Genomic DNA, 22,042 nt, shown 5'->3' with positions numbered 1-22,042 from the left:
TTTCTCTCCTGTGAGCCCTGAAACTTTTGGTTCCCTCCACCTGAAATATCTTCTCACACCAGGTTTACCTGGAGAATTATGTCTTTCAGCTAAATATCACCTCCCCTGTGAAACCTCCCCTGACAAGAGAGCCCCTCCCCCACCCCACCCCAGTTTGGGATAGAGGGCCCCTCCTGTGTTGCCATTACCCCGTGGGCTTCCCCTACCACGTTGTGTAATAAATATCTGGCCTTGCCTTTCTCTTCCAGCGCCTGTCCCAGAGAAAGGCGAATACAGAGTGCATGAAATGATTGCAGAATTAATGCAGTACAGGGTTCCGGCTCTGCCACTTGTGTGATCTCAAACTACCTGGTTCATGTTGTGAGGAGTAAATAGACAAATGTAGAAAAAGTGATTAGGACTTCCCTGGTGGCGCAGTGGTTGTGAGTTCGCCTGCCGATGCAGGAGACACGGGTTCGTACCCCAGTCCGGGAAGATCCCACATGCCGCGGAGCGGCTGGGCCCATGAGCCATGCTCTCTGGGCCTGTGCGTCCGGAGCCTGTGCTCCGCAACGGGAGAGTCCACAACAGTGAGAGGCCCAAATAAAAAAGAAAAAAAGGTGCTTAAAACAATACTTGGAACACTGTAAGCACTCAAACTTTGACTTACTTTCACAGCGGCCAACATACGTCAGTGCCGTTTTAAGGGACCCTCCCACTTTTGCATCTAAGCGGAAATACCCGCTCAGGGATACGGAAGTGATCTCAGAGCCCCTCAAAAACATGGCCACAGAAAGTTCTCCCGGAAGCGATCATAGGCATCGCCGTGACGCAGAAGGACTTAGAGCGTCCCGCAGGGTTTCCATGGTGCAGCCCTCAGCCCCAAGTCCCTCGGCTTCCTTTCCGGCCAGAGCGCTGTGACCAAGGCAGGCGGCGAGTCCCTCCCACGATGTTAGCGCCGCTTGGGGGAGGGGTTGGGAGAGCAGATGGCGCTCTAGGCGAGTTCGTTCGCGTCTCTATGGTGCCGAATGCTCTTCTCCGCGCGTCGGGACGGACGTTACCCCTTTAATCGGCGGAGGGCGGTGCCGAGGAGGTCCCGCGAGAGCGCCGGGGGGCGGGGGGCGGTGCCGAGGCTGGGGGCCCGTGGCGGATGGAGCCTGCGATGGAGCCGGAGACTCTGGAGGCGCGAATCAGTGAGTGTCCGGGAGGGGCGCGGGCCGGACCGGAACCGGAACCGGGGGCACTAGGCGGGCCCCTTCCCGGCGGGGGCGGGGTACGCGGCGCCCCCTCCTCACGCCCTGCCCCGGCCCGGTAGGGGCGGTGTCCCAAGCCCATACCTCCGACCCTGGGGTTAAGGGGGACCCCACCAGCTGCGCGGACCGGCGATGGGAGCAGGCGCCGCCCACCTTTCCAATTCCTGGGCCGCGACCCCCGGGGAGGAATGAGCTGCGCCCGGCTCTGCGCCCAGAACCCCCGGGATAGAGAGAGCAGCCTCCAACTCTCTCGGGCCCAGACTTTTCCGCGGAGCGGACACCCAAGTCATTCCCTGGACTCAGGGAGGAAGCAAGCGAGCGGCCCCGAGAGCTGCACCTCACACCCGGGAGCGAGGGGCCAGGCTCCCCTTGAGCCCCGAATCCTCCACTCTCTGGCGCTGCATGGCGTGACTCTCTCCTATCCCTTTCTTGAGCTTGCAACTCACATTTGTTCGTTCCCCCGCCCTGGAAGGTAGGACCCACTAACCCATCGAATCCCCCGCGCTCTGGCCACATAGTGAGAAACCCCCAAACCCCACAGGCTTGGGAGGGTCCTGTCTCAGACTCCAGAAGCGATTTCAAGTTCTCTATCTCTACCCTCAGTCCAGACCCTGAGATTTTGCACCCCCCACCAAAGACTCCTTTCCTAGCCCTTGCTAAGTTTCCTCCAAAGGGCCCTGCATCTCCTCCTGTGTCTCCTCAGACACGATTTCCTACTACTTAAGCTGAGTACTAGCCCTCACACTGTCTACCTGACCTCCATGTCCCACACTGCAGATCCTCGGCTCTCATAACCCACTACTGGACTCTGTTCCTGAGAGCACGGCTTGCTTCCCCCACTGGACTAGGGACAGCTCCCTCCCAAGTCTTTGCTCCCATTCAGGTCACATCTGTACCGGGGCCTCAGAGAGTCCTCTGGGTCTACTTTCATCTCAGCCCCTTGACTCCAGGCACACCAGGGAGCTGCGCAGGGTGATTTGGGATTATGACCAGCCCCTTTTAAGCCAGTCTTGTGCAGAGCTGAATCCTGAGGATGGTCCCAGAAGCACACCGTCTCCACGGATGTTTCAGAGTCAGTTGGCCAGTGGTGGGGGAGGGCATGGAAAGGAAGCACTCAGCGGCCGTGGAGACTGTTCTGGAACGCCACAAGTGTCCAGGTCTCAGCAGTAACTTAGGGGGGATGGGCAGGGCCCTGGCTGACAGATCTGACAGGCCGCAAGCCTTGAGCCGTGGGTGCTACAGAACAGTGTCAGGTTTAGCAACAGTGGGAATTTTCTGAGAGGCCAAAGAGTCTGATCTGAAAAACAGACAGGAGGCAGGCCCCTCAGGTTTGGCAGGAGGCTAGGCTCTGATAGATCGCGGCTGATGGGGTTTTCTCTTTTCCTTGCCCTTTGTGCCCTAGCAAAATTGTAAGCTCTTACCTTGCAGTGACTGGAGGTGAAGAGTAGCTTTTGGTGGGTAACTGATGACATTGTCACCACTGTAGAGTGACAGGGTGGAGTCATGCCCTGTTGTGAAACAATTCCCTCTTTCCCTCTGTGTTCTACCCTGCTGCCTGCTGGGGAAAGTGCGCCCCCCAGGTAGAGGTAAGAGGGCTGGGAGTTGGGAGCCAGGGCCAGAGAGGTTGGTCAGATCTCCTTGGACCCAGAGGCCCTCGCTCTGAACCAGATGCAGAGAAGGTGTCTCATGATGCCACTACTTCTTCCTCACTGGCTTCTGACTTAGGAGCAGGCTCTAGAACCAGTTTCTCTGTCCTCACTCAGACTCATGTGTCTCTGACACTCTAAGGGACTTCCTGTTTTAGGGTCCCCCGGCTGGATGTCATTGAGTAGGCAATATCCAGCCCCATTCTAGTTTTCTAAGCAGCCTCTGGCCATGCTGGGGGGCTGGGAGGCTGGGAGGCAGAGTAGATGGGGGGGGCAGCTGTTTCTGGTGTTCCTGGGTGGTCAGCAGGGGCTTCATTTCTCCCAGGGACTGGCGGGCTCTGCAGGGCTCCTGGAGCAGAGATTTATATGCACAGAGGAAATGTTTCTTTCAGATCTTTGCTCAGCTGTACTTCTGAGAGCCCTCCCAGAAAGCAGCCCCCCACACACACTTCTTTATACCTTCTCCCTGCTCTGGTTTTCTTTCTTTCTTTCTGTTTTTTTTTAATGCTCTGTTTTTCTTTATAGCACTCTGCAACAGTGTACAGTATCCTGTTTGTTTGTTTATCTGAGTAGTCAGTGTTTCTCTTGCTGGGCGGTGAGCTCCAAGAGGGCAGGGATTTTGTCTTGTTCACTGCTGTGGTCCCACACTCAGAATATTTATTGAATAAATATGAATTGAATGATTGGCTGCCAGGCACTGGGATCCTAGGGCTCCAGGCCTCCCGCCAGAGCACAGGGCCCCAAATAGGCAGGCATCACAGGCCGAGTCCCCAGCCTCCTCCTGACCACAGATCCTTCCGTGTCCCACCTCCTGGGCTGTGCCCTCCACACCCTCGGCTCCGTCCTCAGGTTTGGGCAGAACTGACCAGCACAGGGTGACGCTTGGAGACAGGCTGTCGGGAGGCGATGAAGATCCAGCTCCGGCTGCCCCACGCCTTACCCTGGATAGAGTTGCTGTCATCCCAAATCACTTCTTACTTTGCTCCAACTTTACACATGGGGAAATGGAGGTTCGGGGAAGTTAAGTGACCTACTAAATTTTGGGGGCTTTTAAAAAGTCTTATTGAAATACAGCTGATTTACAATGTGTTAATTGCTGCTATACAGCAAAGTGACTCACTTTTACACATATATACATTCTTGTTTTATACTCTTCCATTGTGGTTTATCCCAGGATATTGAATACAGTTGCCTGTGCTATACAGTAGGACCTTGTTGTTTATTTTTAGCTGTTGTCTCACCAGCGTTGGGGGTCGGGGGGTACTGTCTGGCTTTGTTTACCACCCCTTCCCGTTGGCCCTTTCCTGGCCACTACCCACTCCTGGATTCGGATTCCCCCAGAACCTCCCCCTGCCCGCCTGCAGCTGAACCCGCGGCCATTCACTCATTTACTGGGTGTGCATTTACGGACGTGTGCACACGTGGCTGGGATGCGGTGCAATGGCAGACTTGGACCCATGATGCAGGTCGGGTCTGGGGGACACAGCAGAGAGCTGCCTCGGCAGTGCTGCCCCGGGCAGGTGGCGCTGTTAGGGAAGAAGGAAGCGATACCTGAGCCGCACTCCTTCCCAAGGTCCCCCATGCCCTGCCCTGAGCTGTTATCCACAGCTCTTCTCACCCGCAACCCTTGAGCTGTTCCGAGGCATATCATCCCCAGCCTGGTTAAGTCCCTCCAGTGCTTCTTGTGTTGCCTCTTCCAGGCAGCCTGCCCTGGCTCCAGGCTCCCCTGAGTCCCCTCCTCCAGTTACCGGTTCCCACGGCTCCTTTGCCTCCCTCTGTCACATTCTATTGAGAACCTAGCTGACCTTGGCCCACTTCCCAGCTGCAAAGCTCCTTGAGGTTGGAACTACTGCTTTTTTCCCTTACCTCTGGATCTCCTCTGAGAGTAAATTCTGTGAGAATTATGGGGACACTTCAGGAGCAGAATCAGAGGAGGTGCAGACAGGCGTACAGCAGCAGGGGTTGGGGCAATGCGGGAGGGGAACGACCCCTGAGCACAATCTCTAGACACGGGGCCCTTCGGGGAGAAGCTGCAAGGAGAAGCCCGCAGACGGCAGCTCCTCTGTGCATTGACTTGACGGACGTCAGCGCTGGGGTCTTGGGGCCGTCGGAGCAGGGAGTCCAGGGGAGGCCTTTTTGCATGCTCAGCCATGCGCCAGGGCAGGGGGTGGGAGAGGCAGGGATCCCTTCACCAGGCCACTGGCCCTCTCTCCTCCAGACAGAGCCACAAACCCCCTGAACAAGGAGCTGCACTGGGCCAGCATCAACGGCTTCTGCGAGCAGCTCAACGAGGACTTTGAGGGGTAGGTGGCTTCCCCGTCTTTCACTCACACACTCAGCACCTGCCGTGCACACTCCAGGCCCTGGCCTTGGGCAGAGACGAGGATGAGTTGAGACCCAGTTTCCACTCTTAAGTGCTCCCAAATTAACAATGGCAGCGCGCACTTTGTACTCAGTGCCACTGTGTGCCACCCTCTGAGGTGGGCCTTGCTGGACCCATCTTACAGGTGAACAAACCGAGGCTCGGGGGGCTCAGCAGTTCCCCCAAGATCTCATAGAGAGGAGGAGGTAGTCCCGGGCTTGATGAAGCCCAGGGCTGCCTGACCCGCACCCGTGCTTTGTTGGGGAGGGCCTCCCAGAGAACTGCGTGCTCCCCAGCTGGGAGGGGCCAGCAGGCCCTTTGCTCAAGGAAGAATCAGAACCATCTGCATTAGGATCACCCGGTGTGTTTGTCAAAAATGTCCGTTTGTGGGCTGCACCCAGACTCGGACTAGACTGCCCGGCGGGGAGCTTGGCGGAGACGTTGTTAGCAGGCTCCCCAGGTGGCACTGAAGTTTGGGGAGCACAGCTCAGTGTGCTTCGCTTCTGCCGCACCCCATTAGCATAGACGCTCCACTTGGGATGCCGTGCAGACAGCGTGACGTGTGTGCTCCCCAGTCCAGCTGCTCAGGTGACAGTCCCATCCCTTCTGTTAACTGAGTCGCCTGGACGAGTAACTAGATGCCTCTGAGCCCCCATTTCTGAGACTGTAAAGTGGAGGTGATAGTGCTGCCTACCTCGGGGGGCTCTCATGGAGGTTAGGCAGGAAAATGGACGCGAGGTGCCTCGCACATCGTAAGTGCTCCGTATGCGTTAGCTGTTACTGTCACCGGTGACAGGTCTTTCATGATCTGGTAGATGATGTCACCATTGCCACCGTGACTTCTCCCAGCAGAATATTCTGTGCACATTGTCATGTTCTGCTCCCAGGCTGGGCCCTTGAAGGCTGTGGCCACCTCTCCGTACTTGTCCCTACGGCAAGCCAAGGGCACGGCAGGTCACAGTTCTCAGTAAAGCCAGCCAACGGGCTGAGCTCGCGCCTTTCAAAGGTCCCCGGCCTGCACTCCCTACCTGGTCCTGCTCTCTGGTGCCACAGTCTCCAGCCCCGTCCGGAGAGGGAGCTGGACACTGCCTGTGTCCTGGAGAAGCCACTGCCGGCCGCAGTTCCAGTGGGGAAGGGTGGCCGCCCTCCCTGGGGTGCCCGGGGCTCTATGGCTAGTCTGGCTCTCTGCTGTTCCTCTCACCCAGGCCTCCACTTGCCACCCGGCTGTTGGCCCACAAGATCCAGTCCCCGCAGGAGTGGGAAGCGATCCAGGCCCTGACGGTGAGGAGAAGGGGAAGCATGGTGCCATCTGTCCCCTGACCATGTGGGTGGCACCGGGGGGGCCAAGACTGAGGTTTTTGGGGTCCCAACAGGTTCTTCTTTTTTTTTTTTAAATAAGTTTATTTATTTATTTATTTTTGGCTGCATTGGCTCTTCATTGTTGGGTCTTCGTTGCTGCACGCGGGCTTTCTCTAGTTGTGGTGAGCGGGGGCTACTCTTCGTTATGGTGCGTGGGCTTCTCATTGCAGTGGCTTCTCTTGTTGCAGAGCTCGGGCTCTAGGCACGCAGGCTTCAGTAGTTGTGGCACGCAGGCTCAGTAGTTGTGGCTCGAAGGCTCTAGAGCTCAGGCTCAGTAGTTGTGGTGCACGGGCTTAGTTGCTCCGCGGCATGTGGGATCTTCCCGGACCAGGGCTCGAACCCGTGTCCCCTGCATTGGCAGGCAGATTCTTAACTACTGCGCCACCAGGGAAGCCCCCAAGTTCTTCTTTAGAGCCCAAGGGAGTTGTGCCCAGATGGCCTTGAATGGGGGTGTGGCCCAGCCCCTGAGGGTCCCATGGCACCCAGTGAACCGGTGGGCTGGCCTCCCACCCCAGACCCTGCACAGTTAGGCTGCTTGTGGGGAGGAAGCCCTAGGTTGTTCGGGCTAGGGATTCCCAGCTCCAGCTGTGCCTCAGACCTTCAGGAGGCTGAATCAGGGCCCCACCCCAGACCCGCCGCCCAGAACCCCTATAGTATATGCATCCAGGAATCTTCGTGTTTATAGAGCTCCGTGTTTATAGATGCATTACGGGGCCGGGCCGGGCCAGCCCATCAATGGCCTCCAGGCACAGGACAGCACAGGGGTGCAAGGGGTGACAACTGGGCTCAGGCCAGAGGTTTCAAAGCTGAGCCAGTAGCAGAAGAGCAGGGGGTGCAGTGTTGTGGCCCCCAAGCATGGGTCAGATAGCAACAAACCATAGAGCAAAGCTGATTTTAGACGGTGGTAGATAAACAGTTTTCCTTTTAATAGTTCTGTATTTGTTTTAACATGTTAGGGTTTGGGTGGGTTTTTTCCCCTGAAATACACGTTAGTCCTCTGATTTCACACACATCTAGCTTAGAATAAGGCTGAGATACACGTTAGTCCTCTGATCTCACACGCATCTAGCTTAGAATAAGGCTGAGATACACGTTAGTCCTCTGATCTCACACGCATCTAGCTTAGAATAAGGCTGAGATACACGTTAGTCCTCTGATCTCACACGCATCTAGCTTAGGATGAGGCTGAGATACACGTTAGTCCTCTGATCTCACACGCGTCTAGCTTAGGATGAGGCTGAGATACACGTTAGTCCTCTGATCTCACACGCATCTAGCTTAGGATGAGGCTGAGATACACGTTAGTCCTCTTATCTCACACGCATCTAGCTCAGGATGAGGCTGAGATACACGTTAGTCCTCTGATCTCACACGCATCTAGCTTAGGATGAGGCTGAGTCTGATGGTGCCTATTTACGTTTCAAAAAATCATCGAAGGAAAATAGTAAGAAAGTAATTTACAAGTGGTCCTCAGATATGGCCAAGCCACGGAGGGACTAAGTCGGTGCTGCGAGTTGGGCATCGCCAGGCTCTCGGGGTGGCCCAGCCCTGTCCCCCAGCGGGTGGTGATCAGTCTCAGGGGGTCTCTGAACTTCAGAATCCTCTTTTTCTCAAGAGTCATCTTCCCCCTTCTCACTGCCGGTCCCTGGGCTTCTGAGCCCTGGCTGAGGCGTGGGAGGGAGGGTACCTCCTCTGATCCTCCCTGGGGGTCCCCGCACCTCACACCACCCCCCCAGGTGCTGGAAACATGCATGAAGAGCTGCGGCAAAAGGTTCCACGACGAGGTGGGCAAGTTCCGCTTCCTCAACGAGCTCATCAAGGTCGTGTCTCCCAAGGTGGGTGCTCCCAGCGCACGCTCAGACCTGCGCTGTCAGATGGCGGTTGAGGAGGGGTGACTGACTGGCCTCATCCTGACCCAACACAAACACAGACCCTTTCTCAGGGTTCCCTTCACAGCTGAGCCCGGGATGGCTGGGTTTCCAGGAAGAACGCTTCCAGGCTGCCTGGTGGCCGGCCAGCTCTGGAGCTGCCTGGCGCTTAGGGAGGAATGAGTGCACTGAACGCAGAACAGCCTCCCCAGCGCGGGCTGCTCGGGCTCTGAGGTCTCTCCCTGCAGACCTGGCCACGGCACCCCGCCTAGGTGTCTAGTGGAGGGTCTCCCTGTCTCCCCCTCACAAGAGTGGCCTCCTTGAGGCCTTGGATGCTGAGGCCCCAAACCTGAGCGACAGAGCCTCTGATGGGCCTGAGGAGTCCTCCCCTAGGGCAGGAACATGATTGATGCCCCTTGGGTGAGAGCCCGCCTCTTCGCCCATCCTTGCTCAGATGCATCCCTTGACCAGAGCCGCTGAAGGACCCAGCAGCTCTTCTCAGGAGATGACCAGAGTGAGAGCCAGTTCCCTCTGCTGAGTTTGCTGCTGGGAGACTGAATGGAGCCCAGGGCCGAGCGGTTCCACACCTGCTCCTTCCCTGGTCAGCCCGGAGCCTAGTGGCTCCTCCTTCCTGAGGTCACAGTTAAGGTTTCCACGAGCTGGCCGAGAGCAGGCGCCAGGCTCTGGGCCTTACCTGTGTCAGCTTTGCTTCCCCAGCACGGTGCTGCTGCTGTCATCCCCACTCAACAGGCGGGGCACTGGGACACCCAGGGCTCGCACAGCTAGTGAGCAGCAGCAGGGCCAGGAGGTGAGCTCAGGCCGGTCAGGTGGGAGGGTCGTGTAGGCTGAGGTTTCTGAAGGAGTCCTGGGGACGCAGCCAGGTTTAGGCTGGGCTTGGGACTACAGTGAGTGGGGCCGGGCAATGTCAAAGCCGCCTCTCCCTTCCGTCCCCGAAGTACCTGGGCTCTCGGACGTCGGAGAAGGTGAAGAACAAGATCTTGGAGCTTCTCTACAGCTGGACGGTCGGCCTCCCTGAGGAGGTGAAGATCGCAGAGGCCTACCAGATGCTGAAGAAGCAGGGTGAGGCACCAGAGGTGGGGTGTGACCACCTCCTCCCTGGGGCTCTGGCAGCAAGGTCCTAGGTCTGCCCTTTAACTTCTCAAGAACATAGAGCCAGTGGGGCCTCTTTATGGTTCTGCCTGAGGCCAGCTTGGATGGAGAAAAGATGGGGTTGAGTCAGAGACTGGTCCCCATGGTACGGCCTCAAAATACAGGTTTCTAACTGCCCCGACCCCGCACACACACTCTTTGGCGTGGTAGTTCAGGAGCAGGCCCTGACCCCACACAGTGCAGCACCAGCATGCTGGAGAAAGCCTGCCCTCCACCTTCCAGCCTACCCCTGCCTGCCCCCATCCCCTCTCCCCTCCGCCCCAGACCCTGAGACGGTCTCCCCACCGCCGTCCACTGCAGGGATTGTGAAGGCCGACCCCAAGCTTCCAGATGATGCCACCTTTCCCCTTCCTCCGCCGCGGCCCAAGAATGTGATCTTTGAAGACGAGGAGAAATCCAAGGTGAGGCTTCAGGGAGGGCCAGATGAGGACTCCAGGCCCACTGGGGGTCAGTGGTTTCCAGCCCCTGGCGGCCCTGTCCCTGGAGCAGAGGCTACGCTGAGCACGGCCGCTGTGGTGGGTGACGGGCGCCGGGTGTTGAGCCCTTACACATGCTGAGTGCTGCCCACGCAGTGCCCTTCACTTAGTAAATGCAGGCCTGAGGCTGGTGGCCCTGGGCTTGGTTTGAGGGCATTTCATAGGTTGATCAGGAAGGAGCTTGCCTGTCTTTATGTCTGCGACCTTCTCAACAATGGTTTTACTAGCTTTTTGTTAAAGAAGCATGTGGTTGTGGGCAAGAGCTTAAACAGCACGGGGGTAGGATAAAAACTAAAAGCTCCTCTTCTACCCGGTCTAGTCCCGGGGGTAAAGGTTGAGTTTCCTGTACATCCTTCTAGAAGAATTCTCTAGCAATAGTAATGTAATGTTGCGCACCATTTCTGGAAAGCTTATTTCTGCCGGCGCTGTGGAGAGCACTTACGTGCAGTGTGTCACTTGTCCCACGGCCACCCTGTAAGGTGTCAGATCCTTGCCATCCCATGGAGAGCTTAGTAACTTATTCACATCCTACCACCAGGAAAAGGAGCCAGCATGGGACCCCAGGCCCAGGGACTGCTGTCACAGCCATGTCCCTCTGTCTCCACAGATGCTGGCCCGCCTGCTGAAGAGCTCCCACCCCGAGGACCTCCGAGCAGCCAACAAACTCATCAAGGAGATGGTGCAGGAGGTGATGGCCAAGGCCAGAGTGCAAGGAGGTGGCGGGATGGGATGTGGAGCTGAGCCACTGAGGGAGGTCGTGTGTACGTGTGCGCAGTGGCCCAACTAAAGGGCTGTGACAGCAGAGAAAGAGCTGACCGAGTCAGGGGGACCCTGCGGGCAGAGCCAGGATCAACGTGTGGAAGGAGGAATTTCCCAGCAGCCAAGCTGACCTGCATTGGCTTCTGTGAGGCTGAATACCTCTTCTGTAAAAGTTAGAGGGAAATTAGGCCTTACTATGTTCAAAATACAGTATATTTTACATACATATACATATAGAGAGAATAATATCCATGTATTTTATAAGTATGTATACCTGTGTTGTGGGTGCATGCTGAAGTCTTTTTTATTGATAAGGGTATGTCATCAAAAAAGTGCAGTCCAGAGACCCAAAGGGCAGACACTCTTGGCTGTCTTAGGGCAAACTGTGTGCTCTGACAGCCCAGAGAAAGGGCAGCTCTTCTCGAGGAGGGCGATTGTATCAGACGGCACAGCACAAGCCCACCTTTCATTCCACAAGGGAGGAGCATGCATGGTGAGCAGAGTGGGAGAGGGGTAGCAGGGTCACTGCTGCAGCGGCCTTTCAAGGGGGTCACGGCACTAGTTTCTCAGTTGTACTTGGTGACCACTAAGGTCCCCTTCCACTCTCAAGTACTGAACCTCCTTTCAAGGGACAAATACAGAGAGGGGGAGGGTTCTGTAGAACCACAGGTGTGAATCTAGCTCCCAGCCCTCCAGATCAGCTGGTGAGTGTGCTGGAAACCCAGAATCCTGGGCCACCCCTAGAGATCTGATGGACTCGTGCAGAGGCCTGGGTCCAGGGGGCGTTGGCAAGAGGAGAGAAAGTGAACACAGGGTTGGTCAAGGGCTTCTTGGACCAGAGTGCCCTGTCCTGGGCCCGAAGGGCTCTTAGCAGGGGCTGATCTCACGCCCAGCAGAGGGTGGTGTGGGACAGTGCCTGGCTCAGGTCCAGGCCTGACTCGGGTGCTCCGGGGCCGTTTGCCAATGCCTCCCCAGGACCAGAAGCGAATGGAGAAGATCTCAAAGCGGGTGAGCGCCATCGAGGAGGTGAACAACAACGTGAAGCTGCTGACGGAGATGGTGATGAACCACAGCCAGGGCGGCACGGCCGTCCAAAGCAGTGAGGACCTCATGAAGGTGCGCCCGCCCCCACCCACCCCCCACGCACTGCAGGGCCCCCGCCGGCCCTGACCTGCCCGCCCTGCTGTCCCCAGGAACTGTACCAGCGCTGTGAGCGCTTGCGGCCCACACTCTTCCGACTGGCCAGCGACACGGAGGACAATGATGAGGCCTTAGGTGAGCTGCAGTTGGAAGGAGCTGCCACCAGGGGGCCCCCTTCTCCAGCAGTGACCTTGGGTTTCTCCACTTTGAGGAAGAAGGAAGCGGAGATCAGGGGCTGATGTGCTTTAGAGACCCTTTGGGTCAAGCCCCTTCACAGACACCTTCTTTACTGCCCGTAAGCTGCACAGGAGGGAGAATTGTCCCTATTTCACAACTGGGGCTCAGGGAGGGAAGTGACCTGTCCAGATCAGAGAGCAGAACGGTGGCAGAGCCAGGGTGGACCGGAGGCTCTCTCCCTCCAGACACTGCCTCCCCAGTAAGGGTGAGCTCGAAACCTAGAGCAAATCCCTCAGGCCTGAGCGCTTCCAGAGCTGGACCCCGTGGCTCCTGCTAGGGCCACACGTCAGGGTCTCGTCCTTTTTTGTGCCGCCACATCGGCCAGGGCCTCTTGGGCAGCAGGCTAGGTACAGTCTCAGCCTCTGTTCCTCAGGAGTTCCCTGGGCACCTCCCATGTGCCAGGCACCTGGTCCCCACCCAAGAGGCTTGCCGCTCAGATCCCTCTAAGCCTTGACCCCCAGGAGGTGACATCAGCGAGGGCCTAGTTTGTGCCAGGCACTGTTCTGGGCCCGGGGGGTATGGCAGTGATCAGAAACAGAGCCAAGTCCTCATGGAGCTTGTAGCCTGATGAGACAGACAGTAAAGCAGGGGTGTGAGTGGGGCAGTTTGTCAGACGGTGGTAGGGGGCGTGGAGAAAAACAGAGGCGGGACTGGTGGTGCGGGCTGGGGGTTAGAGAGGGCCGCCCTGAGGTGAATTGGATAAAGACCTGAAGTAGGAAGGGGTGAAGCCATGCAGAGATCCGGGGGTCTCCAGACAGCAGAGCCCGCCTGGAGGCTGGGGCATGCCTGTGTGTTCGGGGGCCGGCACGGGGCAGCGTGAAGGGGACTGGGCGAGGGCAGGTTGCAGAGGGCCTTAGTCTGAGGAGTCGAGGTGGGCTGCCCCCGGGCCCCTCCCACGAGGCTTGAGATGACCGTGGGGTGCTCATCCCCCCCCGGAGGCCCCCACATTCTTTCAGCCTGGCCTCTCCCCTCCTGCCTGTTCCAGCGGAGATCCTGCAAGCCAACGACAGCCTCACCCAGGTCATCAACCTGTACAAGCAGCTGGTGCGGGGCGAGGAGGTCAACGGCGATGCCACAGCCGCCTCCATCCCTGGTGAGGAGGTGGCAGGAGAGCTGGGAGGGCCCCCGAGTCGGAGGGCCATGGGGTCCCAGCTAGGGTGCTGGTCACAGAGCTTGGTGGCCCCTTAAGATGGGGGAGGCCCCCGCTGAGAGAGCTGGGGGTGGAGTCTGTGCCAAGCCTGCAGCTGCGGGGGAAGAGGTCTGGATGCAGTCGGAGGGGAGGGAGCCGAGGGTTTGGCAAGGACAGGCAGAAGAAGGAAGGCCTTTCTTTCCCTTGACAAGTCTGGCACCTGTTGTGTGGGGCTAGGTCACACCCCCGAGGCTTAGTTTAATTATCAGAAGTGGGCACGGAGGGTTTGACACATCAGCATTACAGGCTGGGCTCCACTCAGGGTAAAGTGACGGCCCCCCCGGGAGGGGTTAGAATTGGCCCTGTTTGGGAGAGGTGGGGGTGGGGTACTACACAGAAACATCGGAGTCTAAGAGGGGCCTTAAAGGATGGGAGGCAATTGGCCAAGAGAGAGGGAAGAAGGAAGTACATTCTGTGAGGAAGGGACACCATGTGCCAAAGAAGAGGCCTGGCAAGCAGATTCGGGGCAGAGGGAGCGTGGCCAAGGAGGGGAAGCCCGCTGCTCCCAGACCCCAGGGACTCGGAGTGTCCTCCGCCCAAGGCTGGCCTGACTCTCCTTTCCCACCCCAGGGAGCACCTCGGCCTTGTTGGACCTCTCAGGTCTGGATCTCCCTCCGGTGGGCACCACTGACCCAGCCACGCCCACCCGCCCTGGTGACCAGGCCAGCCTGGAGCAGCCCAGCACCTCAGCTTCCCTACTTGACGATGAGCTCATGTCTCTGGGTGAGGAAGGGGCGGGGCCCAGAGCGGGACAGGCTCTGCTGCAGGTGGGGGGTGATGCCCCCAGCACACGAGGCAGCTTTCAGAGCGCAGTCAGGTCAGCGTGTTCCTCCTCCTCCTGTGAGTCCTCTGGAGGATGGGGGAGAGGCATCAGGCCCATTTCACAGCTGAGGAAGCTGAGGCTCAGGGAAGTGAAAGAGCTTGTGCCAGGTCCTACAGTCAAAGGGTGAGGCTGGTGGGACTTCCCTGGTGGCGCAGTGGTTAAGAATCCGCCTGCCAATTCAGGGGACATGGGTTTGAGCCCTGGTCCAGGAAGATCCCACATGCCGCGGAGCAGTTAAGCCCCTGCGCCACAACTACTGAGCCTGCGCTCTAGAGCCCGTGAGCCACAACTAATGAGCCCGTGTGCCGCAACTACCGAAGTCGGTGCGCCTAGAGCCCATGCTCTGCAACAAGAGAAGCCACCACAATGAGAAGCCCACGCACCACAACGAAGAGTAGGCCCTGCTCACCGCAACTAGAGAAAACCCACGCACAGCAACGAAGACCCAATGCAGCCAAAAATAAATAAATAAGTTTATTAAAAAAAAAGAATCCACCTGCCAGTGCAGGGGACACAGGTTCGAGCCCTGGTCTGGGAAGATCCCACATGCCACGGAGCAACTAAGCCCGTGCGCCACAACTATTGAAGCCCACACACCTAGAGCCGGTGCTCCACAACAAGAGAAGCCACCACAATGAGAAGCCCACGCACCGCAACTAAGAGTAGCCCCTGCTCGTCGCAACTAGAGAAAGCCCACGTGCAATAACAAAGACCCAACGCAGCCAAAAAAAAAAAAAAAAAATTTTTTTTTTTTTTTTTTTTTTAAACGGTAAGGCTGGCATCACCTCTGATAAGCCAGCCACACCTAGGCTCTGGTGGCCTGCGGGAAAACAAAGGGATTTCCCTGTAGCAGGTTAGAGCCTAGAATTGGGAGCTCCCCAGGCAAGTCAGCATTTCCTCGCCACTGAGAGAAAGAGGTGGGGAGCTCTGGAAGCTCCAGGGAAGCCCGTGCGGGAGCACAGGGCACTCTGTGAGCCACACTGGTCCCAGGCCAGGCCTGCAGACACTACGGTGGGGTTGGGGCTCCAGAGGCCAGTGGGGAGCAGGCTCATCCCTGGGGAAGAAGCAGAGGGCGCCCAGCTGGCCAAGCAGTTTTAGAGTTTGCAGCTTTCAGGCGCAGCAGCGTCCCCTGAGAGCGTAGCCTCAGGAGAGCCTCAGGGCAGCCTCCTCACAATGGCCCGAAGTCGTGAAGAAATAGAGGTGATCGGGTCTGTCAAGGAGACCTTGCCCTGTCGAGGGGGTCTCGGAGGATGTGTTGGGAAACTAACTTGGAAGCCAAGTCAGACTGTGTTCTCCTGAGTTAGTTCTGAGGTGAAAACCACACCGGACGGACTCCGAGAAGCGATGGTGTGCCGGGGTCCTGGTGGGGGCTCCCCTGACCGCGGCCTCCGAGCGCTGCTGTGTCTTAGCCCACCCTCCACTCAGCCCAGAAGACGGTGCTGGCAACGTCCCTGGTCTGCAGATACCAGAGCAAGGCTTAGAAAGGCTGAGTGACTTGCCTGACGGGGCACCAGGCTTTGCACGAGGCCCTCAGATCCTGAAGCCTCACTCGTAGCTGCTCTGACTCAGCTCGTCAGTCGGGAACGGGAAGCGAGGGCCTGGAGCGACGAGCGGGAGACAAGGGGGTCAGCAGACCAGGTCAAGTTCCCCTGTGCGGGCCCGTCAGCCAGCACCCCCCGAGGAGGCCCTGACCACAGGATGTTGCGGGGGCTTCCTGAGGAGTCCCACCCACCTGTGCCCTCTTCATTCAGAGCCAGGGGTGACTGAGGGAGAGAGGACCCTGGCCCCGCTTGAGAGGTCAAGATGGCCCCATGACCAGAAAGCACACACAGGCTCGTCTTCCCCAGCAGAGCCTGCGCCAGGCGGCAGCGGGAGCGTGTGGCCCAGACCCCAGCGAGGCACTGTGTGCTTTGCACTTCCTGTCCCCAGGTCGCTTCAGCAGAGCCCTGAGCCTCCAGCTTCCTCTGGTTGCTACTCAAAGCAAAAAAAATGCGGGAACCAGAACCAGAAGTGGCAGGGCAGCAGCCACCCAGCTCCCCGGCTCGGGGGAGTGGAGGAAGCCTTGGGACCACAAAGGGGGCTCATCCTAAAGGGTTCTCTGTGGCAGGAAGGGGGAGGGGAGGGGTGGGGTAAGCAAAACGCACTTCCCGTCTGCCAGAGAGGGCGTCCCAGCGCCAGGCAGGCACCGTGTCTGAATTGTCCCATTCAGTAGTGACAACAGTCCTCTGATGCAAATGCTACTGTTGTCTCCGTCTTACAGACGAGGCACAGGAAAGTTGCCACCAGCCCAAGGTCACACAGCTGGGTGGCAGAGCTGTGTTTGAGCTCCAATAATTAGGCCTTGCTCTGTCCAAGTCCAGACTCTGTCGCTTTCCAGTTGTGTGACTGCGGGCAGGTTACTTAGCTCCTCTGAGCACCCGTTTCCTCATCTCTAAAGAAGGCATGAGAACCTCGTAAGGCTGTGTGAGGATTGAGACTCACGTCTGCAGCGCCTGCCCCGGGGCTGTTAGCCTCCACTGTGTTGTCCCTGGCCTCAGAGAGGCATGTCCAGAGGTGGAGACCCAGCAGTTGCAGCCTCCCATGCCTCACCCTTGCCTGTCAGGCTGGACCTCACTTATTCAGGCTTTGCTACAAACAGGGTAACTTGGCTCCTCTTTAAAAACCAGGGTGAACTTGCCTGGGGGTGTGCTTCAGGGCGGGCAGAGGTCAAACTGGCTGGTGACCTGTTGCCCTCTACCGACCAGCAGATGATGAGCAGAAGGGCCACCGCCCTCCTTTGCACCAGTCAGCCAGCCTTGGCACGTGCCAGGGCAGACAGGGCCTTTAGAGTCTGCCCAGGCCATCCACGTGGTGTGCTCGGACCCTGCGGCCCAGCCGGCACCTTGCCCCCGGTTGCTCAGATTCTGGGCCGGGCCTGGGCCCAGGGCCCTTGTGATGCTCAGAGGGTGTCCCTCCAGGTTGGACGGGCACAGGGTGCTGATCCCTGCCTGCCTGGATCTGAGTTTACGGACCTCACGTGGCGTCTCCCACGCCCTCTACACACACACACACACCCCGGCTCCAGCTGCCCTCAGTAGTTGAGTTGGCTTCTGAGTGGCAAGAGAGGAAGTGTGTTTCGGCCCAGGGAATGGGCTCTTGGGGTCTTTGGTTTCTACTTCTGCTCTGCGGCTGGTTCCCTCTGGGGGGGAAGGGGGCGTGTCCCCTTCAAGCTGAGCCTCTCGGAGGAGGGGGTGCAGGGGGAGGGTAGCAATCAGGGAACCCTGACTCAGCACATAGTTGCCCCGGCTCTCTTGCCTCTGCTCACGAATCCAGCCGCTCTACCTCGGTCTTGCTTCCCTGCAGGCCTAGGCGACCCCACACCCCCTTCAGGCCCAGGATTGGATGGTGCTGGGTGGAACAGCTTCCAGGTAGGAGGGGCCCATCCCAGGGTCAGAGCAGCCGGGACAGGCAGCCTGAGGGGCAGTGAAGGGACGGGTGGGCAGGAGGGCTGGGGAACGGGTGGCCCCGGGGGCGGAGGCACCCATCCCAGGATGGAGGAAGGTGGACGGGCCTCCCCTCACAGCGCTTTTCCCTGCGTGTCTCAGCCTTGGGTTTCTCTTGGGTTGAGATGGGGGTTCCCCGTTCCTTTTCTCTTGAGGGTGACTCCGAGGTCCCTGGAACGGGATGGTTACTCGAGTAGAATCCCAGACCAGGCCTGGCCCACCGATGGCCCTGGGGTGAGAGGGGCGCAGGCTGGCGGGAATGTTGTCCACACCCCTGCTGCTGCTTCCCCAGATGTCTCCTGCCGGGAGGGGCAGGGGCCTCAGGGCAGTGCCAGGTGACCTGACGCCTTCTCAGCACAGCCTCACCCACCCGCATCCTTTGTATGCCCAACAGTCGTCTGATGGCACGGAGCCCCCCCACCCCGCTCCGGCCCCCAACGTGGACAGTCGGCCCCCGGCACAGACGTCCCTGCCCACAAGCAGTGGTCTGGATGACTTGGACCTCCTGGGGAAGACCCTCCTGCAGCAGTCGCTGCCCCCAGAGTCCCAGCAAGTGCGGTGGTGAGGGCACGCCCTGCCCGGACCCTGCCCCTGCCCCAGGCCCATCAGGGAGAGGCCCGGTGCTGCTTTGTCCCCGTGAGCAGCACTGCCGGAGCACCGCCGTGTGCCAAGTGCTGTCCTGGGCTCGAGGGACACAGCAGTGACCACAGCAGGTGCGGGGCCCATCCAACAGGGCGTGGAGGGTATGAGAGATAGGGGACCGTGCCCCACTCACGCCCTCCCCTAGGCCTGGCCTGCCAGCACCTGACAAAGACTGAAGGCCCAGAGGGCTGCCAGGGACGAGGGCATTGACCCCGAGTGGGTGGGGTGAGCAAGAGCTGCCCGCTCCAAGGTGAGGAGACCGAGGCCAGAGAGACGGGGGGTGTCTGAGCAGCCGTCAGGGACAGCCGGGAAGCCCAGCGTTCCCTGTGCCCCTCGGCTCTTGGCCACCAAAGCTTCACCTCTCAATGCACCACGCCCCAATAAGGGAGAAGCAGCAGCCAGCCCCCCGCCTCACACTCCGGGACCTGCAGAATAAAAGCAGCTGCAGCGTGTCCAGCTCCGGCGCCACCAGCCTCCTCCACGCCGTGTCCCCCGAGGCCCCTGGGCCCCTGCAGCAGCCCACACCAACGGAGCTCTCGCTGGCCAACATCACTGTGCCTCTGGAGTCCATCAAACCCAGTGAGTAGGGCGAGGGCACGGTGGGTACTGGCTGGGCTGGGTCAGCTCGCGGCCCCACCCGCCTTGCCTGCTGTCAGGAGCTGGATCTGGGGCAGCCAGTGGGAAGGCAGGGCTCCCCTCCCAGCCCTGCCCGACTCAGCGGGGCCTCTGGGCAAGACCCTTCCTCTTGCCAGGACTCAGTTTTCTCACTGGTCCCAGAGTGTCACAAAACTGCGTTCTAAACTCCAGGGTGACCCAGGCAAGAGGACTTCTCATGGATGGCCCCTGCGCCCCTCCCCGGGAAGGCAGGGCCAGGACAGGGGAGGTCTGTGGGACTCCCCAAGATCATAAAACCAAAACAGGATAAAGATTGAGGTCCAAGCCTAGGCTTCTGCCTGGGAGCAAAAGGGCCGCCCGCGGCACCAGGCTGTGAGCAGACTGATGAAGACGGGCTAGTCTTCTCGGCGCTGTCCATTTGTGAGCTCGCTGTGACGAGGGTGTCGCCCCCTTGGGGTCCCCAGGAGCTAGGCAGTGGTACCGCCGTCTTAGCAGCATGGAGGACCCTGAGCTCACAGAAGCAGAGTGGCTGTGCCGGGGCCACACACAGCATGCGTGAAGCTCAGGCACAGCCCTTCACTCGCGCACTCGGGGAGCAGCCGCCCGGCACTCCGGGAGCCTGGTTGGGACGCGGTTCCAGGGTGGGCATTCTGCCTTCACCATCACACTAAAAGTCCACCTGCCTGTGTGAGCCCCAGACTGCACCCCTGACTGCACTGCTGCCCAGGGTCAAGGCGACAGCCTGGGTCTGGGTCTGTGTATTCATCCCCAGCAGAGCAGCGAGTGCCCGGGGTCGGCCGGGTGTGGGGAGCTGGTCGGATGTGCTTGGGCTCAGGCCTGGCACCCACCCCCCGCCCCCGCCATCGCCCTCTCCCCTTCTCCTCTGCCAGGCAGCATCTTGCCGGTGACCGTGTATGACCAACATGGCTTCCGGGTCCTCTTCCACTTCGCCCGAGACCCACTGCCCGGGCGCTCCGATGTGCTGGTGGTGGTAGTTTCCATGCTGAGCACCGCCCCCCAGCCCATCCGCAACATTGTTTTCCAGTCAGCTGTCCCCAAGGTGACAATGGGCAGACCCCCCCTCAAGGCAGGGTGACTTGGGGCTGGATGGGGGGCCAGCTCTCCAGGGCGGGGGTAGGGTCTCTGTCTCCGTGTCTCTGTCTCTCTCTTCTTGGGGAGTTGGGGGTAGAAGGGCCCCCAGAGGAGGAGCTGGCAGGAGGCTGGGCCTTGTTCCCCAGGGACTGGGGACGAGAAGCCAGGGCTAGCTGTGCCCCATCCTGCCCTCCTGTCCGCAGATCATGAAGGTGAAGCTGCAGCCGCCCTCAGGCACAGAGCTGCCAGCATTTAACCCCATCGTCCACCCCTCAGCCATCACCCAGGTCCTGCTCCTTGCCAACCCCCAGAAGGTGAGGGGCCCAGCTGTGCCAGGGCACCGCTGTGGGGTGGGGCAGCCTCTTTTCCCCGTCCGACCCTCTGCCTTCACCATGTCTGCCCCAGGAGAAGGTTCGTCTCCGCTACAAGCTGCTGTTCACCATGGGCGACCAGACCTACAACGAGATGGGGGACGTGGATCAGTTCCCCCCACCGGAGACCTGGGGGAGCCTCTAGAACAGAGGGGCTGGGGAGAGGAGGGGCGACGGGACTGGCCACCACTGAGCCAGGGTTCCCACGGCCATATTCCCCTGGGTCTGGTGCTTCTCCCCTCCCCCCTGCGGCCCCCTCCTTCCTTGCCCTCTCCCCTGCTGAGCCAAACCCAGCAGGAGGCTAGGCCTCGGTTTGCACTGGTGGGGACCTTCGTCACAGGTGGGAGGCTGGAGCAGGGAAGTGCTGCACACGGGCCCCGGAAGGACTTGGGGTCGTGGGGGAGAAGCATGGCTGTCGGGCAAGGGCCAGGACCTCAGGCCCAGCCCCGACCCCAGCCTGGGGAGGGGTCATCCCTGCCTGTCTCTTATGCCTTATGGGAAGGCCCAGCCATAACTTGGGGCCGTGCTGGAGCCGGGACCAGCTCAGGCCTCCATAGGAACCGGGTGACTGGGGGGCGTGACGCCTGCACCCCCAGCTCTTTGCACTCTCGGGTGTGTGGTTTGACTCTCTTAGCTTTTCTCTCTGCGTGGCCCTGTGGTCACCGTCTCAGGGGGCCCAGTGAGGGGAGCCCCACCTCTCCCCCACTCCTCCTGGGGGTCTCACTCCACTCTCCTGGCCCCTTTGCTGTCAGGCCTCCAGGGGGACTGTGGGAGAGACAGGTGGCCCTAGCTGGGGGCTCCCAGGCCCCTGGCCAAGGGAGGTCCTGCACTGGAGTTCTCAGTGTGTCTCTTTCATTCATTGGGTTTTGTCCGTCCGTCTGTCCATGGGCAGAAGTGAGGTCAGTGTGTGAGTGAGAGCAGGAGTATTTATGGAAATAAAACGTCCTTTTTCCTGGACCAGCAGCTCTCGTGGTCCTTCTGAGGTAGAGGGAGTCAGGAGGGGTCCAAGAGTGGGAGGACCCCGGGCTGCCCCGCAGACCCCTCTGCCTCTCCTTGGAGATCAGGCCACGGTTCCTCTGCTCACCGCTCCCAGTCCCTGTACCGGAAGAGGCCCAGCTCAGGGGCCTGTGGCCACTGCTGAGTCACCAGAGAGGACCCAGGGCTGTGGTGGGCGCAGAGCCGTCCCGGCTGGAAGCGAGCGGCTGCTCGGGCCTGCCAGGAGCCCCAGCTGCTGCAGACGCTGAGGGGGAGGCCCCTGGCCACTCACAACTTCCTCTTGCTGCACTCAGCCCTCAAAACACAGCTGCGGTGCAGCACCACCCGAGGCCCGCGCCTCAGCTGCTCCCTCTCCCCAGAGGCTACTCCCAGGGAGCAGGGTGCCGGCTGCAGCTTGTTTCCGGAGAGGCCCACGGACCCTGCACGTCCCCACTGGGTTGTCAGTGTTTCTCTAACTGGGAGGCTGGGGAGTGGCTTAGAGGCTAGCAGGTGAGGGAGCCAACCAGCACGGAGCAGAGCCAGGAGCTAGTCCAGGGCTTGCTCTGTGGTGGGGAGCCCGCCCTCCGTGCCCTCTGCGCTCTGC

The 22,042-nt window shown here is 59.6% G+C and overlaps 1 protein-coding gene across 7 annotated transcripts; it reads left to right on the top strand.

Moving 5' to 3' along the window:
- The first annotated feature begins 818 nt into the window (after positions 1–818).
- On the top strand, positions 819–21,420 carry GGA1 (golgi associated, gamma adaptin ear containing, ARF binding protein 1). Of its 7 annotated transcripts, none has more exons than XM_060164323.1 (17): positions 819–1,172; positions 5,097–5,181; positions 6,446–6,521; positions 8,336–8,434; positions 9,424–9,547; positions 9,938–10,038; positions 10,721–10,801; positions 11,848–11,988; positions 12,066–12,147; positions 13,235–13,342; positions 14,009–14,161; positions 17,604–17,668; positions 18,138–18,304; positions 18,771–18,964; positions 19,891–20,060; positions 20,296–20,406; positions 20,498–20,741. In XM_060164323.1, exons 1-17 carry the CDS (start codon positions 1,130–1,132, stop codon positions 20,606–20,608), a joined length of 1,911 nt encoding a protein of 636 aa, XP_060020306.1. In that variant the 5' UTR covers positions 819–1,129; the 3' UTR covers positions 20,609–20,741. The 7 variants fall into 7 exon arrangements, with proteins under 7 accessions (XP_060020306.1, XP_060020303.1, XP_060020304.1 ...); XM_060164321.1 differs by lacking the exon at positions 819–1,172 and adding an exon at positions 2,242–2,389 and having other exon boundaries at positions 9,902–10,038; XM_060164322.1 differs by lacking the exon at positions 819–1,172 and adding an exon at positions 2,246–2,389.
- Positions 21,421–22,042: the final 622 nt, after the last annotated feature.

The sequence above is a fragment of the Lagenorhynchus albirostris genome, chromosome 11 (assembly GCF_949774975.1).
Source record: "Lagenorhynchus albirostris chromosome 11, mLagAlb1.1, whole genome shotgun sequence".
NCBI classification, from domain to species: domain Eukaryota; kingdom Metazoa; phylum Chordata; class Mammalia; order Artiodactyla; family Delphinidae; genus Lagenorhynchus; species Lagenorhynchus albirostris.
Note: the sequence above shows the minus strand (reverse complement) of the source record. Positions and strands in the feature narration are given on the sequence as shown.